A 17,198-nucleotide genomic window follows, 5' to 3' on the forward strand; every position below is an offset into this window, starting at 1 on the left:
CACCATCCGCTGTCTTCACCCTCAATCCATCCAGCAGGGTCGCCCCTTCAGCTACTGTCACCGCAGTGGCAGGAAGCCGGGGGAGGGACTTGGCGTGCGGGCGACCCTTGAGCTGGCGGGACGCAGGGGAGCGAGGCTGCCCTGGTCCACCTTGTCTTCTGTGGGGGAGGCGGCGGCAGTGCGGCATTACCGGCACAACTCAACCCTGGGAGAAACAGAGGGGTCTAGTGCGCCTCTGTTGTCCCTGCAAGTAGAAAAAAACCGAATTAAAAACAACAAATAACGCAAAAAAATAAAAAATTAAAAATTATAGGAAAGCGACCCTGCCTAAGCAGGGAGTGTCTTGCCTCCTTGGACACTAAGGAAAAACTGGCAGTCTCTCTCTCCAGGCTCAAGGGTATAGCTGATGGAGGAGGGGCTTACAGCTTACGCCTCCTAGGGAGCAGAGCTATACCCATGGTTTCCTGTGTCCCCCAAGGAATATGGGCGAGAAATACCGAATGCACACGGACGTCATTGGTATTTTGGCGGACTGCAAAATACATACGGTTGTGTCTACGCGAGGCCTTAAGAGGCCCTCCTGCATCTCAATATATTTATGTGCCTCTCACTCCAGCGCAAACTACATCAAGACTGGCGTGTGGAATGCCAGCCTTGATATATGCCCTCAAGTGTGCCTTTGGGTGTATTCTAATGATCAGAGTGCAATGGTGGAGTATCCTTTAAGGAGCAATGCTTAGATTTCTTCTCTAGAAAACTTCCACCATATTTTCTTTGTTGATTCTTAAAGGGGTTTTCCAGCATGTTGATGACCTATCCTCAGGAAAGGACACCCAGAACCCCCACGGTGTAATGATGGCACCAGCATACTGCAGCTCAGCCACAATTCACTTGAGTGGGAGCCACGCTGCAGTACTTTATCTGCAAGGCTACCTGATAGCGATGACCTATCCTGAGAAGTCACCAGTATCTACAGACTCAAAAACCCCTTTAAGTTGGGACTTGAGGATGTGGTAAAAAAGGTCATTTCTAAAAAACAGAAAATAATTTTGTATCCCCACAATGCTAAAACTCCAAGAGTAGAACACCAACCTGTAAATTTACGCAGCAGCTCTGTGCAGGTTTCGGCGACCGTCTCGTCATCGTATTTTTCCATGATCAAGGCCTCCTCGCCACAGATCCACCCACTCAGTACATAACCGTACCTCTCTGAAGGATAGAGCACATCAAAGCTGCAGATCTTCTTGTACCACATCTCCTCGGGATAGGTTAAACTTTCACATTCAGCATCATCTTCCCACACAAACTGGATGCTGTTGCATTCAGGAGTCCAGAAAGGTTCTTCAAACTCCAAGAAGATCTTGTCAGTGGTGCTGATCCCTAGTTTTTCAATAGCTAGAACTTTGTCTTCGGGAAGAAGAGGATGAAACATAGTCTCATGATGTTTCTTAAGGACGCCCAAGGAAACGGTCACAATCACATGATCCGCAGGGATGAACTCGTAGTCTTCGCACTCTATAAACACAGGATAACCTTTGTCTTCCATCTGGTCATTGTTGTGGTCAGCCATTCCTTCGATCTGCTTATGGATGGACCTGTTCCAGTGGATGCACTTGACTGGTTTGCACAGTTGAATGATGGACTGTGGGATGGAGGCGGACAGCAGTTCTACGATCTTAATGAAGCCGCAAGGAATTACGTGATGGGCGCCAGGTATTTCGGTCCATTCCCCAAACTCGCTAAGAGAAACTTCATCCATACTGTGTGAACTACTCTCGCAACTTTCCACCTGGTAGAGGACCAAAAAAATAAAAATAAAGAAATCATATCTAAAAGTTCTAGCTTCCAACAAGCAGTAGACCATGAGATTGCCTGACGATTCAGCAGGACTGGCCAAACATCTATTGAGTATTGGGTGTCCTGACCTTGAACATATGGGCAGTTGGATTTCAACATGTCTGATCCTGTTGTGCTCAGGGTAGATAAGCCCCTGCCACAAGTGTCTGGCAGCAACCTATTCCCCTCTCCATGTTGGAAAGACATGTGGATGGGATGTCTGGCGGCATAGCTATCCACTAAACTAACGTTCTGCCAACAGTGATCTAAAATGAGAAAAGAGAATCAAAATGGATTTTTATCAACTGTGTCCTTTCTGCTTTGTCCTAGCGGCTTATTGCCCTAAACCAACTGCAATAAACACATTCACAACTGGCTGAGCATGCAGGTTTACGGGGGAGTCGAGTTCGATAGCCGTCTCGGGTATCTGCACTGCTCAAATGGAAGGAGTTTTGTATCATTTTCTTTTTTTTGCCATTTTAAAACCAGATGGTGACTTTTTTTAAAATAATTTGTTCATTTTCTAATTGTAGAATTTTTATTCTTATTCTATTTCCAGAACACGATTATGGGGTCGGCCATCTTGCCCGAGCTGTTGACAGCATTTAGACTGGAGGGGACCTCAGTGACCTCGAAGAGTTTTCTAGGCTTGCTCTGCGACTTTTGCAAAGATCAGGAGAGAGTAGAGAAGCGGTGATATCATCTATTGTGAATGGTGGACCCCATGTCATCTATATAGAGCCGTTACCTTTCATTCTAATCCTGCCTGTGATGATAATGGAGTGATTGCTGAAAAGTGATCTGTACAACACCCCCGTTGCTCCTAGAGGCTCTCTTGCATATATTTTTCTCATCAATGCGGGCACATATGAACATTGGACCAACAAAGATGTCTTCAGCTGCCAAGCGCACATGTAACAGGTCAGCCAGTGTCATAGGTACAAAACTGCTGACAGATGCCCTTTAAACAATAGGCTATTTTCTCATGACATTCCCTTTAAGAGTAGACACTTAAAAGGTTGTTCCATCTCACCGCTTCCACAGCCAAATGGGAGTAAGTACTGGCCCTGGATTGCCGGGCTTATGAAATCATCCGAGCAGGCCGGCGCTCTCCCGTTTCCGTAACTTACGCATACAGCGAAGCTTCTTCTACATCATTTCCATAGATCCCTTTACTACAATGAGAGTTACAGAAACAGCATATCTCCGGCCTGCTCTTTTTTTTTTACCGTCTACCCACCTCCCTGAAAACAGCTATAACTTGCTTGCTTCCCGCTGTCCTGGGCTTCCAGGTCCCACAAGTAAAATTCCTGCCCCATCACTGCTGTGGTCAGTCATTGCCAACAGCAGCACACGTGACCCAGGCCATGCAAGAAGTTTACAAGTGGGAACCAAAAACCCGGTGAAGACAGCCTGAGAACCAGAGAGCCCGAATGGAGCAGACAAGTATAGATCTCTCCATGGTTCGAGGGGGTAAGTGTCCGGCATGTTGGATTTCAACAAGATTAAATCTTTGGTTTGGTTTTGTCTAGGGAGCAATCATCAGGAGAAATAAAATGTCTGCCGCCTTATTAGGCCTCATGCACACGACCGTTGTGTGCATCCGTGGCCGTTGCTCAGTTTTCTATGATTTTCTGCGGACCCATTGACTTTCAATGGGTCCGTTGAAAACTCGGAAAATGCATCGTTGTTCATCCGCGGCCGTGATCCGTGTTTCCTGTCCGTCAAAAAAAATAGGACCTGTCCTATTTTTTTTGACGCACAACGGTTCACGGACCCATTCAAGTCAATGGGTCCGTGAAAAAACACGGATGCACACAAGATTGGCATCCGTGTCCGTGATCCGTGGCCGTAGGCTACTTTCACACAGACGGATCCGCAGATCCGTCTGCATAAAAGCTTTTTCAGAGCTGAGTTTTCACTTCATGAAAACTCAGATCCAACAGTATATTCTAACAGAGGCGTTCCCATAGTGATGGGGACGCTTCAAGTTAAAATATACTACGAACTGTGTACATGACTGCCCCCTGCTGCGTGGAAGCACCCGATCTCTTACATTGGTGGCCAGTGCGGCCTCCCTCCCCAGTATTATATTCATTGGTGGCCAGTGCGGCCTCCCCCGCCCCCCCTAATTAAAATATAGGCTATGCGCAGCACAGACCTTTCACTTACCAGTAGGAGGAGCGCCCGGCCGGTCACAGACAGCGAAGGTAAGTATAATGCTTCTAAAATTGCTAAGTAACCATGGCAACCAGGACTGCAGTAGCGTCCTGGTTGCCATGGTTACCGATCAGAGCCCCAGCGATTAAACTGGGACTCAGATCGGAACTCTCCGCTGCCACCAATGATGGGGGAAGGTGATTTTAATTAGGGAGGGGTGATTTTAATTAGGGGGGGGGGGCCACCAATGAATATAATATTGGGGAGGGAGGGGGGCCGCACTGGCCACCAATAAATATATTACTGGGGAGGGAGGGGGGCCGCACTGGCCACCAATGAGTTAAATACAGGAGAGGGGGGTCTGCCCCCTCCTGCCTTGCAGCACCTGATCTCTTACAGGGGGCTATGATACGCACAATTAACCCCTCAGGTGCGGTACCTGAGGGGTTAATTGTGCTGATCACAGCCCCCTGTAAGAGATCGGGTGCTGCCAGGCAGCAGGGGGCAGTCATGTACACAGTTCTTAGTATATTCTAACTTGAAGCGTCCCCATCACTATGGGAACGCCTCAGTGTTAGAATATACTGTCAGATCTGAGTTTTGACGATCTAACTCAAATCCGATGGTATATTCTAACAGAGGTGTTCCCATGGTGATGGGGACGCTTCAAGTCAAAATATACCATCGAATTGGAGAAAACTCAGAGCCTATAGTATATTAACTCCTGACTTTACATTGAAAGTCAATGGGGATGGATCCGTTTGGCTCCGCACGGCCAGGCGGACACCAAAACGACTTTTTCTTCATGTCCGTGGATCCTTCAAAAATCAAGGAAGACCCACGGACGGAAAAAAAGGGTCACGGAACAACGGAAATCAGTTTTGCGGACTGCAAAAAAAAACGTCCGTGTGCATGAGGCCTTAGTACACACAAAACCTGTCCTAATCGCAAAGGAGGGAAAGTTACTTCAGAGCACTGAGGTAAAGAGCTGCCTCATTCTCCTCTCTGCTCTACTCGTCAGGGATTATGATCCCGAATACAAATCTCTGTAGGAATGGAGTTCATGAGGAGACATGAAGTACAGAGAGGAACGACAGGACAGACTGTGGTAATGTAGACTGCATACAAGAGCTGCTGCTGATCAGCCACACCTCACCCTCCTCTCTGTACTTCATGTCTCCTCATGAACTACATTACTATAGAGATTCAGCTGAAGATCTTATCAGCTGTATTTAGGATCATAATCCCTGACAAATAGAGCAGAGAGGAGAAGGAGGCAGCCCTTTACCTCAGTGCTCTGAAGAAACTAGTCCTCCTTTGCGATTAGGACAGGTTTTGTGTGTGATAAGACGGCAGCCATTTTATTTCCCCCGATGATTGCTCCCCAGACAAAATAAGCCATTATAACTAATGAAAGGTATTTGGGAATACATTTATGTAATAGTTAAGTATTTTCAATCATTTTTATTCCCTAATTCCTAGGGAACCCCTTTAAGAAGAAGATTAACCAGCACCGGAGGCTATAACTACTGGTGAAACAAATGTGAACAGATCAGAATCACCAACATGGTTTAGGCGCTTTCCAAAGTCATGATGAAGTAATTAGAGAAAAGACAGTTCCAAACTGTTACCTTTAAGTATTGCTGTATCATAGCCAGTTTCAGCTTCTTCGTGGTCTCCGAATCGTCAGGATCATCTTTGACGCGTTTCCGTACCACATCTCGAGTAAAGACGCCAACGCTGTTTTGACTTTCAGCATTAACTGGTTTTCCATTCTGAAAGAACTCCTGAGTCAGGTTATAGACCTGGAGGAGAAAAAATAAAAATAAAAACATGGAAAACCCTTAATACCCCTTTCACACGAGCGAGTTTTCTGCGCAGGTGCGATGCGTGACGTGAACGCATAGCACCTGCACTGAATCCTGACCCTTTTTTTTTTTTTTGACACATCATCTCTGCGTTGCGTGAATAACACGGCATGTTCTATATTCTGCGTTTTTTCACGCAGCCCTGGCCCCATAGAAGTGAATGGGGCTTCAGTGAAAAACGCATTGCATCCGGAAGTGCGGGTACGATGCGGTTTTCACTGATTGTTGCTAAGAGATGTTGTTTGTAAACAGTTTATCACGCGCGTGAAAAACACATTGCACTCGCGTGGAAAAAACTGGACGCAATCGCAGACAAAACGGCCTGAACTTGCTTGCAAAATGGTGCGAGTTTTACTGAACGCACCCGGAACACATCTGTCACGCTCGTGTGAAAGGGGCCTTAGGCTACATTCGCATGAAAGTGAAGAAAGTGATTTATTATTATTATTATTATTTTTTCAACGGCCATCACACAACCGGTTTAAGAACAATGATAGTCCATGCGGTTGTTCATATTGCCGTTTTTCTTTTGACGGCCCATGAATAACGTCAAAAAAATAAAATGTGTTCTATTTTGGCTGTTTTCACAGACCAAACACCCTCGATACGACTGAAAGGAACTGTATATAATGCCTTCAACAGAAGGGGCCGCCATGTTACTGAATAGGTGTGAAAATCTGCTGCCTGACTGGCACTGGACAACCCCCATAAGAGAATCCGAACCTCCTGGTGCACGGTTTCATTTCCAGCAGCTTGTGCCTTGCATACCAATGGACGGCCTGTGCCCATAGCGTGTGCGCATACTAATTGAGAATCAGGTCATCCGCAGTCCGCCTGTTTGTGTTCTCCCATTAATCACAGGAATTTCATTAATAAAAATTAGGCCGTCCGCTAATTTTCACTTCTCATTATGTTTTACTATTCCCTACAGGCCCAACAAAGACGAAGCTGCCAGAGATCAGTAGAGGAGAGACAGTAACGGAGCTCGAAAATACCATGCACACAACCGGGCAGGACACCTGGTCAAACCTAGAAGAAGACATATATGGTACATGCTTCCATTTAGCATAAGCTCTAAGTTTCAGATATGAAAGATACAGATACTTCAATGTAGGGCTGAAACGATTACTCGATTAAAATCGAGTAATTAGACAAAAAAAATAAAAATTGTTTTTTGCAGCGAGGATTCGTTTGTGTCATGTGACCACGGAGCGGGAGTGAAGCGCTTGCCATTACTCACCGCTCTGTGGTCGCCCGCCGGCCCGTACCTCGCTGCACTGGATCCTGACACATTGTCAGGTGATGGTGCACGTAAGCTCGCACTATGACCCGACGCTGTGTGATGTCAGGATCTGATGGCATTGGGGGACATGGAAATGGATGGCATGGAGGGGCTGATGGCACTGGGGGAACTAATGACTTTTTATAAAAGGAAAACAGTCTATTTAATTTTTTCCCTATTCGAATACTAAAATAATTGTTTACTGCGGCTACAATGACACCAATGGCCAACGGCATATCTACCATCCATCCCATTGATGGCCTACTCTTAGGATGGGCCATCAATATCTGACCTGTTGGGGGCATCCCTTCTAAATCAACTAAATGAAGAATATGCCATAAACGGTCTTGTAGATCAGTGTTCCTCAGGGCCCACCTACGTGTGTCATGATTTGAGAATATCCCACTGAATGAATACCTGTGGCAAGTCCTGACGCACTGACACTAATTATACCACCTGCTCAATACTAAGGAAATCCTGAAAACATGGCCCAACAGCTGGGCCGTGAGCACCGGAGTTGAGGAACTCTGTTGTAGAGGAGCGAGACCCACATCAAACAGGGGGCATGAATGAAATATTGGGTGTGCACAGCCATGGCTTTCCCAGGCCACCTGTATGGGGAAAAAGGAGAACAACTGTAGGGCCCCTTTCACACAGGCGATATTTCCACGTGGGTGCAAAGAGTGAGGAGAACGCATTGCACCCGCACTGAATCCTGACCCATTAATTTCTATGGGGCTGTTCACACGAGCGGTGATTTTCACGCATCACTTGTGCGTTGCGTGAAAATTGCAGCATGCTCCTCTTTGTGCTTTTTTCACGTAACGCAGGCCCCATAGAAATGAATGGTGTTGCGTGAAAATCGCATAGCATCCACAAGCACAAGTGCGGATGCGGTGCGATTTTCACGCACGGTTGCTAGGAGACGATCATTATTATTTTCCCTTAACATAACATGGTTATAAGGGAAAAAAATCATACAATCTACACAACCTTGAACCCAAACATGAACTTCTGTGAAGAAGTTCGCGTCTGGGTACCACAATTGGCTTTTTAGCACGCGCGTGTAAAAGAGGCCTTAGTCTAATGAATTCTTGTGTGGTCCACAGCTGTTTCTCCCAACTCCACCACACGCTCAGCTTGGCTGACCATGCATGTTTGTTTTAATAGGAAGAGAAGGCCCCCATTTCCATGTGAAATTCACCATGCTCAATGGCTGGTTCAGCCGCGTTTTGTCCATATGGGTTAAAGATGGCTTCTTGTACAGTAGCTCGGCTCTTATGGACCATTCATAGAGGAGGAGACTTCTCCATTTTAGCCAAGAAGTATGCGGCGTGATGGCACCACGCTGTGAGGAACATTTACATTCTGGTCACAACCTCGTGTGTAGCCAGGAAATGGATTCTGCATAGACGATTAGGTCAGATTGGAAACACAGACATGTCCCAGCGGGAAAGCCTCAAACGCTCCGTGCTCACTGACTGACTCTTACACAAAAGACAGGATCAGATATCTTCATTGCTTGGGTGTATCGGATTACCTTCATTTAACCGGTTCCTCAAGTAGCGAGGTAGCCTTTGAAGGAACCTTAGTAGAGTATTACTTCCATATGAAGAACCATCGCCAACCCGCATCCAATACAGATTTGTTAAATGGGTTGTGCCACGAAAAATATTTTTAAAACAGCACCTGGATCGGAATACTTTTGTAATTGTATGCAACTGAAGATTTTGGATAGCCACTGAGCTAAAAATCGATAAAATGTATCTGTATAGCGCCACCTGCTGTTTGTTTTTTCCTTAATTTTCCGTCCACCTCACCGAGGTGGTCGCACATGCTCGCACTGTTTAAATCTTCAACTGCCATCAGCCAGATCCTCGGTTAGAAGCTGTGGAGAAAGGATATGTCCCCTGACAAATAAATCTAGCAGTACAACTGAAGCAATGAATGGGGAGAGCTCTGAAACCATGTGAGGTATAGGGCTGGTTCTAGAGTTGTTAGAGATGGTTGTGTCCTACTGTATATCTGTATACTCAGGATAGTCATCAAGATCAGATCAGTGGTGGTGGGTTGGCCGACAGACACCACCATAGACTGCCTTTAGGCAACCAGCGGCACTGGAAACTATACAATGGAGCCGCAGTACCCAGACATGGCCACTACACAGTGGATGGAGCCTTCTGTATGGGTTCTAGTGCCAGCAGCTGCCGATAGGTGGGCGTGCAAGGTGTCGGACCCCAACTGATCTGATATCGAGGAGGATAGGCTATGAACATCCAAGTACTGAATTACCCCTTTAAAAGGGGTCGTTTCATCTCAGATATGGATACCATATGACTAGGATAGGCCATCAATGTCAGATAGGAGTGGGTTCTACAGGCGGGACCCACACCTATCCCCAGAATGGAACCCCTAAATTGAAGGTGTGCTCTCCATTATCTGTTATGGGACTTCCATAGTGGTGAATGGGGAGGTGGCACGGTGCACTTTCCTTTATTTTAGGTGGCCATTCTGGAGACAGGAGTGGATCCCAGAGGTGATCAAGGTCTCAGATGGGGATACCAGCATCTGGATCATGTGGCCTATGTTCACATGATCCAGATGCTGTCAGGATTAAAAGGGCTCTCTGGGCTTTTAATACCGATTACCTATCCTTAGGATAGGACATCAATCTCAGATTGGCGGACGTCTGACACCCGGCACCCCCACCGATCCACTGTATGAGAAGATAGATGGGAAATGTCATGTGCACACTGTCTTCCTGCGAGCTGCTGCTTTGCCATAGACATAGCAGAAGGAAAAAAGCCTCCAATTTTTAGGAATGGTCCTTAATTTTCAGAGACAATCCTGGGTACTTCAGGCTAGGGTTGGGCGATCTACCAGTGTTCATGATATACCGCGGGAAAAAAAAAAAAAAAAAAAAAAAGCGATATGGCGATAATCGCTGTTTCCTAATTACCGCGGTATTTTGTGACGTCATCGCTTCAAAAACTGCGTCCGCCCGCATTATTATCTACTAATTGCTTCCCGCAGCGGCCGACCAGGCTCCTCCTCGCTTGCTCCCAAGGTGCCGTCTCCGCCCACCGACGTCTAACGTCGGAATCAGATGACGCCCAGGCTGAGTTGAGCGGCACAGTACAGCAGCGGGTGACGGGAAAGTCAGTCAGAAGAGCTTAGTCCCAGACTCCGTCCGACTCCGACCCCCACAGAATTCACGTCTGCGGAGAGAAGAAACCTGCTTATGTATGCCCCACCCAGAAGTGGTAACTAGCTGTAACTAGCAGTGTAGTGGTGCTGTCATAGTTCATATGACTGAATATTTCAGTTTAATCGTTATTTTCAATTAATTGAATGCTCAAAAAATGTTTTGTCTCACTCCCATTTCTTCTTGTTGCATGTTGAAACTCTACTTGGAACCTTGTTAAGATCCAGCCATGCTAAATAGGATTTTTTGCCATTTTTCAAGAGGTTATATATATATATATATATATATATATATATATATATATATACACACACACACACACACACACACACACACTTAGAATTGCAAAATGGCGACAAGACTTTGTAGTCTTGTCACCATTTGCGCCTAGACCCTCCGCTGCTCTGAACGGGATTTCATACAGCAGACAGACTGCAATCCAATAACAGAGCTCCGCGCAGTACAGAGGAGGCTGCTGATTGGTCATAGTATGATCCGCGGGCTGCCCCGCCATTGGCTGCTCCTCTCACACCACTGAGCACAGCAGCAGCTTGCTCTTCAGTCATGAAAACAGGGAGCCGCTCCATGCCGACTGCTCCACACAACAGGTTAGCTTGAGAAGTTTTTCAGCGCATACTTAACATTCTACAAACAATTCACAGTCGTCCCTGCGCTGCCGCTGCCAAAGGCTACTCCTTATGTCTTTACGACCCCGATAATACTCAGGGGGCCGCTGCTGGTGCTCCGTGTGAGCTCCCTGCCTGGGCTCACAAAAATTATCTTAAATGGAAGAAAAGGGTTAATAGGAGCCCAGCGCTGGTCAAGACACTAAAAAGCCAGTGAACCATCTCTCTTTCAATAGTCCGTGCTTAGCAAGACGAGAACCTCCCCTGCTACTAAGCACGGACTATTGAAAGAGATACAGTCCTGATCAAAAGTTTAAGACCACTTAAAAAAATGGCTATTTAGCATGGCTGGGTCTTAACAAGGTTCCAAGTAGAGCTTCAACATGCAACAAGAAGAAATGGGAGTGAGACAAAACTTTTTTGAGCATTCAATTTACTGAAAACAATGAATAAACTGAAACAGGCTGTTTTTCAGCTGATCAAAAGTTTAGGACCACACCTCCAATAAAAATACTAACCCCCCCCCCCCCCCCCCAAAACAGAAATCCAACTTCCAAACATGAACTCAGTAATGAGTAGCTCCGCAGTTATTGTTTTGGCATGCTTGATGCAAGCGTTTCCATGAGGTTAGTGGGAACATTTCTCCAAGTGGTGAAGACGGCCGCACGAAGGCCATCTACTGTCTGGAACTGTTGTCCATTTTTGTAAACTTCCCTTGCCATCCATCCCCAAAGGTTCTCAATTGGATTTAGATCAGGGGAACACGCAGGATGGGCCAAAAGAGTGATGTTATTCTCCTGGAAGAAGTCCCTTGTTCTGCGGGCATTGTGTACTGTAGCATTGTCCTGTTGAAAAACCCAGTCGTTACCACACAGACGAGGGCCCTCGGTCATAAGGAATGCTCTCTGCAACATCTGGACATAGCCGGCGGCCGTTTGATGCCCCTGCACTTCCTGAAGCTCCATTGTTCCACTGAAGGAAAAAGCACCCCAGACCATTATGGCGCCCCCTCCACTGTGGCGCATAGAGAACATCTCAGGTGGGATCTGCTTGTCATGCTTGGAAACCATCAAGGTTACATTTTTTCTCATCAGAGAATAAAACTTTCTTCCACCTTTGAATGTCCCATGTTTGGTGCTCTCCTGCAAAGTCCAAACGATCAGTTCTGTGGCGTTCAAGGAGACGAGGTCTTTGAAGACGTTTTTTGTTTTTGAAGCCCTTCAGTCTCAGATGCCGTCTGATGGTTATGGGGCTGCAGTCAGCACCAGTAAGGGCCTTAATTTGTGTCGAGGATCATCCAGTGTCTTGACGGACAGCCAATTGGATCCTCCGGCTCAGTGCTGGTGACATTTTTTTGGGGTCTTCCACTTGACTTTTTTGTTCCATAACCCTCAGGATCATTTAAGAAATTCCAAATGACTGTCTTACTGCGTCCCACCTTAGCAGCGATGGCGCACTATGACAGACCCTGCTTATGCAGCTCAACAACCCGACCACGTTCAAAAAGGGAGAGTTTTTTTGCCTTTGCCATCACAACGTGTGACTACCTGACAGAACATGACAATGAATCTTTGCACAGATTTGGCCTTTTAAAAGGCATGTAGTCCTAAAATTTGGATCAGCTGAAAAACAGCCTGTTTCAGTTTAATCGTTATTTTCATTAAATTGAATGCTCAAAAAATGTTTGGTCTCCCTCCCATTTCTTCTTGTTGCATGTTGAAGCTCTACTTGGAACCTTGTTAAGATCCAACAATGTACGGTAAAAGTCTTAAACTTTTGATCAGGACTGTATATGGTTCACTGGCTATTTAGTGTCTTGACCAGCGCGGGGCTCCCATTAACCCTTTACATACTAAACATTAGCAAGTGGCGATATGACTGATGATCACCTCGCCACCTGCTAATGGCTGCCGCTGCCCAGTATCTCCCCGCCTACCTAACTCTCACCTGAGAGGTTTATAGCAGCGCGCAGTCATAGAGGCTGGGTGCCGGGTATGGGATATGGCCGGTGTTCCGGCACCCACAGCGCATCCTGCGTTTGTATTAAGCATAAACTATATTCATTGGTGGCACAGTTCACCGAACCGCCAACCCCAGTATTATAAATTAGAATCATTGGTGGCGCAGTGCGCCCCCAACCCGCATCCCCCCCCCCCTCCCAAATATTATAATCATTGGTGGCAGTTCCGATCGGAGCACCAGCAGTGTAATCCTGGGGCTTCGATCGGTTACCGTGGCAGCCAGGACGCTACTGCAGCTCCCTGCTTCTGTGTGCACAAAGCACAGGGCAGCAGGGAGAGTGTGAAGTCCTATTCACCCTGATAGAGATCCATCAGGGCAAATAGGACAAGGGATGAAAAGATCTCAGGTTCTGGCCCCTAAGGGGGAAATAGTTATTAAATAAAAAGTTAAAAAATAATAAAAATACCAAAATATTAAGTTTAAATCACCCCCTTGCCCAATTTTACATATAAAAAAATAAAAATTACATATCGCCACACCTAAAAAGTGTGAACTATTAAAATATTTAAAAATCTCCTATGCGGTGAACGCGGTAACAGAAAAATAAAAAAAACATGCAATTTGCCAGTTTTTAGTCACCTTGTCCCGACAAAATTTAGGTTAGTATTATGGTCCAGACGTTCCATAAAATCTGGAATGCACGTGGCTTTATTGGCGTTTTATTTTTTTTCACGTGGTATCAAGTATCGGAATACTTTATGGTATAGAGTCAAAATTTTGGTATCGTGACAACCCTAGGCAAGACATGTTTTTTTTTTTTTTTCTATTATACCGCAATTATATGCATTTTAAATTTGGCGACTAAATTTCTCAGGTTAGGAGCCAATGGCGATATTTTTTTAGTCTAGAGCCCTGATATATACAGTACAGACCAAAAGTTTGGACACACCTTCTCATTCAAAGAGTTTTCTTTATTTTCATGACTATGAAGGCATCAAAACTATGAATTAACACATGTGGAATTATATACATAAGAAACAAGTGTGAAACAACTGAAAATATGTCATATTCTAGGTTCTTCAAAGTAGCCACCTTTTGCTTTGATTACTGCTTTGCACACTCTTGGCATTCGCTTGATGAGCTTCAAGAGGTAGTCCCCTGAAATGGTCTTCCAACAGTCTTGAAGGAGTTCCCAGAGATGCTTAGCACTTGTTGGCCCTTTTGCCTTCACTCTGCGGTCCAGCTCACCCCAAACCATCTCGATTGGGTTCAGGTCCGGTGACTGTGGAGGCCAGGTCATCTGGCGCAGCACCCCATCACTCTCCTTCATGGTCAAATAGCCCTTACTTTCAAAGTTTTCGGCTGACTGACTGACCTTCATTTCTTAATGTAATGATGGTCACTCGTTTTTCTTTACTTAGCTACTTTTTTCTTGCCATAATACAAATTCTAACAGTCTATTCAGTAGGACTATCAGCTGTGTATCCATCTGACTTCTCCTCAACGCCACTGATGGTCCCAACCCCATTTATAAGGCAAGAAATTCCACTTATTAAACCTGACAGGGCACACCTGTGAAGTGAAAACCATTTCAGGGGACTACCTCTTGAAGCTCATCAAGAGAATGCCAAGAGTGTGCAAAGCAGTAATCAAAGCAAAAGGTGGCTACTTTAAAGAACCTAGAATATGACATATTTTCAGTTGTTTCACACTTGTTTGTTATGTATATAATTCCACATGTGTTAATTCATAGTTTTGATGCCTTCATAGTCATGAAAATAAAAAAAACTCTTTGAATGAGAAGGTGTGTCCAAACTTTTGGTCTGTACTGTATATATATATATATATATATATATATATATACACACATATACATATACATACAGTGGGGGAAATAATTATTTGACCCCTCACTGATTTTGTAAGTTTGTCCAATGACAAAGAAATGAAAAGTCTCAGAACAGTATCATTTCAATGGTAGGTTTATTGTAACAGTGGCAGATAGCACATCAAAAGGAAAATCGAAAAAATAACTTTAAATAAAAGATAGCAACTGATTTGCATTTCATTGAGTGAAATAAGTATTTGAACCCTCTAACAAAAAAAGACTTAATACTTGGTGGAAAAACCCTTGTTTGCAAGCACAGAGGTCAAACGTTTCTTGTAATTGATGACCAAGTTTGCGCACATTTTAGGAGGAATGTTGGTCCACTCCTCTTTGCAGATCATCTCTAAATCCCTAAGGTTTCGAGGCTGTCTCTGTGCAACTCTGAGCTTGAGCTCCCTCCATAGGTTTTCGATTGGATTAAGGTCCGGAGACTGACTAGGCCACTCCATGACCTTAATGTGCTTCTTCTTGAGCCACTCCTTTGTTGCCTTTGCTGTATGTTTTGGGTCATTGTCGTGCTGGAACACCCATCCACGACCCATTTTCAGTTTCCTGGCAGAGGGAAGGAGGTTGTCGCTCAGGATTTCACGATACATGGCTCCGTCCATTTTCCCGTTTATGCGAATAAGTTGTCCTGTGCCCTAAGCAGAAAAACACCCCCAAAGCAAAATGTTTCCACCCCCATGCTTGACGGTGGGGACGGTGTTTTGGGGGTCATAGGCAGCATTTTTCTTCCTCCAAACACAGCGAGTTGAGTTAATGCCAAAGAGCTCTATTTTGGTCTCATCAGACCACAGCACCTTCTCCCAGTCACTCTCTGAATCATTCAGGTGTTCATTGGCAAACTTCAGACGGGCCTGCACATGTGCCTTCCTGAGCAGGGGGACCTTGCGAGCCCTGCAGGATTTTAATCCATTGCGGTGTAATGTGTTTCCAATGGTTTTCTTGGTGACTGTGGTCCCTGCTAATTTGAGGTCATTAACTAACTCCTCCCGTGTAGTTCTAGGATGCTTTTTCACCTTTCTCAGAACCATTGACACCCCACGAGGTGAGATCTTGCGTGGAGCCCCAGAGCGAGGTCGATTGATGGTCATTTTGTGCTCCTTCCATTTTCGAACAATCGCACCAACAGTTGTCACCTTCTCTCCCAGCTTCTTGCTAATGGTTTTGTAGCCCATTCCAGCCTTGTGCAGGTCTACAATTTTGTCTCTGACATCCTTGGACAGCTCTTTGGTCTTTCCCATGTTGGAGAGTTTGGAGTCTGCTTGATTGATTGATTCTGTGGACAGGTGTCTTTTATACAGGTGACTAGTTAAGACAGGTGTCCTTAATGAGGGTGACTAATTGAGTAGAAGTGTCTAACCACTCTGTGGGAGCCAGAACTCTTAATGGTTGGTAGGGGTTCAAATACTTATTTCACTCAATGAAATGCAAATCAGTTGCTATCTTTTATTTAAAGTTATTTTTTCGATTTTCCTTTTGATGTGCTATCTGCCACTGTTACAATAAACCTACCATTGAAATGATACTGTTCTGAGACTTTTCATTTCTTTGTCATTGGACAAACTTACAAAATCAGTGAGGGGTCAAATAATTATTTCCCCCACTGTATATATATATATATATATATATATATATATATATATATATATATATATATATATATATATATATATAATAATGTAATACTGTATATCTATCATCTTTGGAACGCTTTTATTTATCCATGCCATTCTGAGATGGTTTTCTCGTGACAAATTGTACTTCACGACAGTGGTAAATTTTAGTCTATATATTTCACCTTTATTTATAAAATAATCAAAAAATTTTGAAAAATTCACAATTTTCTAAATTTCTATTTCTCTGCTTTTAAAACAGAAAGGGATACCTCAAAGATTTATTACTTAACATTCCCCATATGTCTACTTTATGTTGGCATCATTTCGTAAATGTCATTTTATTTTTTTAGGACGTTAGAAGGCTTAGAATTGTAGAAGCAATTCTAAAATTAAAAATTTTTTCCAAAACCCACTTTTTAAAGTACCAGTTCAGGTCTGAAGTCACTTTGTGGGGCTTACATAGTGGAAACCCTCCCCCCATAAATGTATTGTAGAAACTACATCCCTTAAGTTACTCAAAGCTGATTTTACAAACTTTGTTAACCCTTTAGGTGTTCCACAAGACCTTTCTAAATTTCACTTGTGGCAGATTTTCCATATTAATCCATTTTTTTCTTTAACACATCGAGGGTTAAAGGGGTTGTCTGGGATCAAACTTTTTTTTTAAAAAAACCTCAGACTCTGGCTTCTAAAGGTGAGTAAATGTTCCCAAGATGGTTTTAGGTAGCATGGCTCCTACAGTCCCCAACAGA

The 17,198-nt window shown here is 44.6% G+C and overlaps 1 protein-coding gene across 1 annotated transcript in view; it reads right to left on the minus strand.

Moving 5' to 3' along the window:
- Positions 1-17,198, minus strand: part of SMOX (spermine oxidase) — a 41,300-nt gene that overhangs the window by 10,200 nt on the left and 13,902 nt on the right. Inside the window, exons 4-5 of the mRNA XM_040419299.1 lie at positions 5,628-5,801; positions 1,093-1,789 (exon numbers count right to left, since the gene is read on the minus strand). Of these exons, the coding sequence (XP_040275233.1) occupies positions 1,093-1,789; positions 5,628-5,801 (871 nt within the window). The remainder of the gene's footprint in view (positions 1-1,092; positions 1,790-5,627; positions 5,802-17,198) is intronic.

Source organism: Bufo bufo, chromosome 2 (genome assembly GCF_905171765.1).
Source record: "Bufo bufo chromosome 2, aBufBuf1.1, whole genome shotgun sequence".
Lineage (NCBI taxonomy): Eukaryota > Metazoa > Chordata > Amphibia > Anura > Bufonidae > Bufo > Bufo bufo.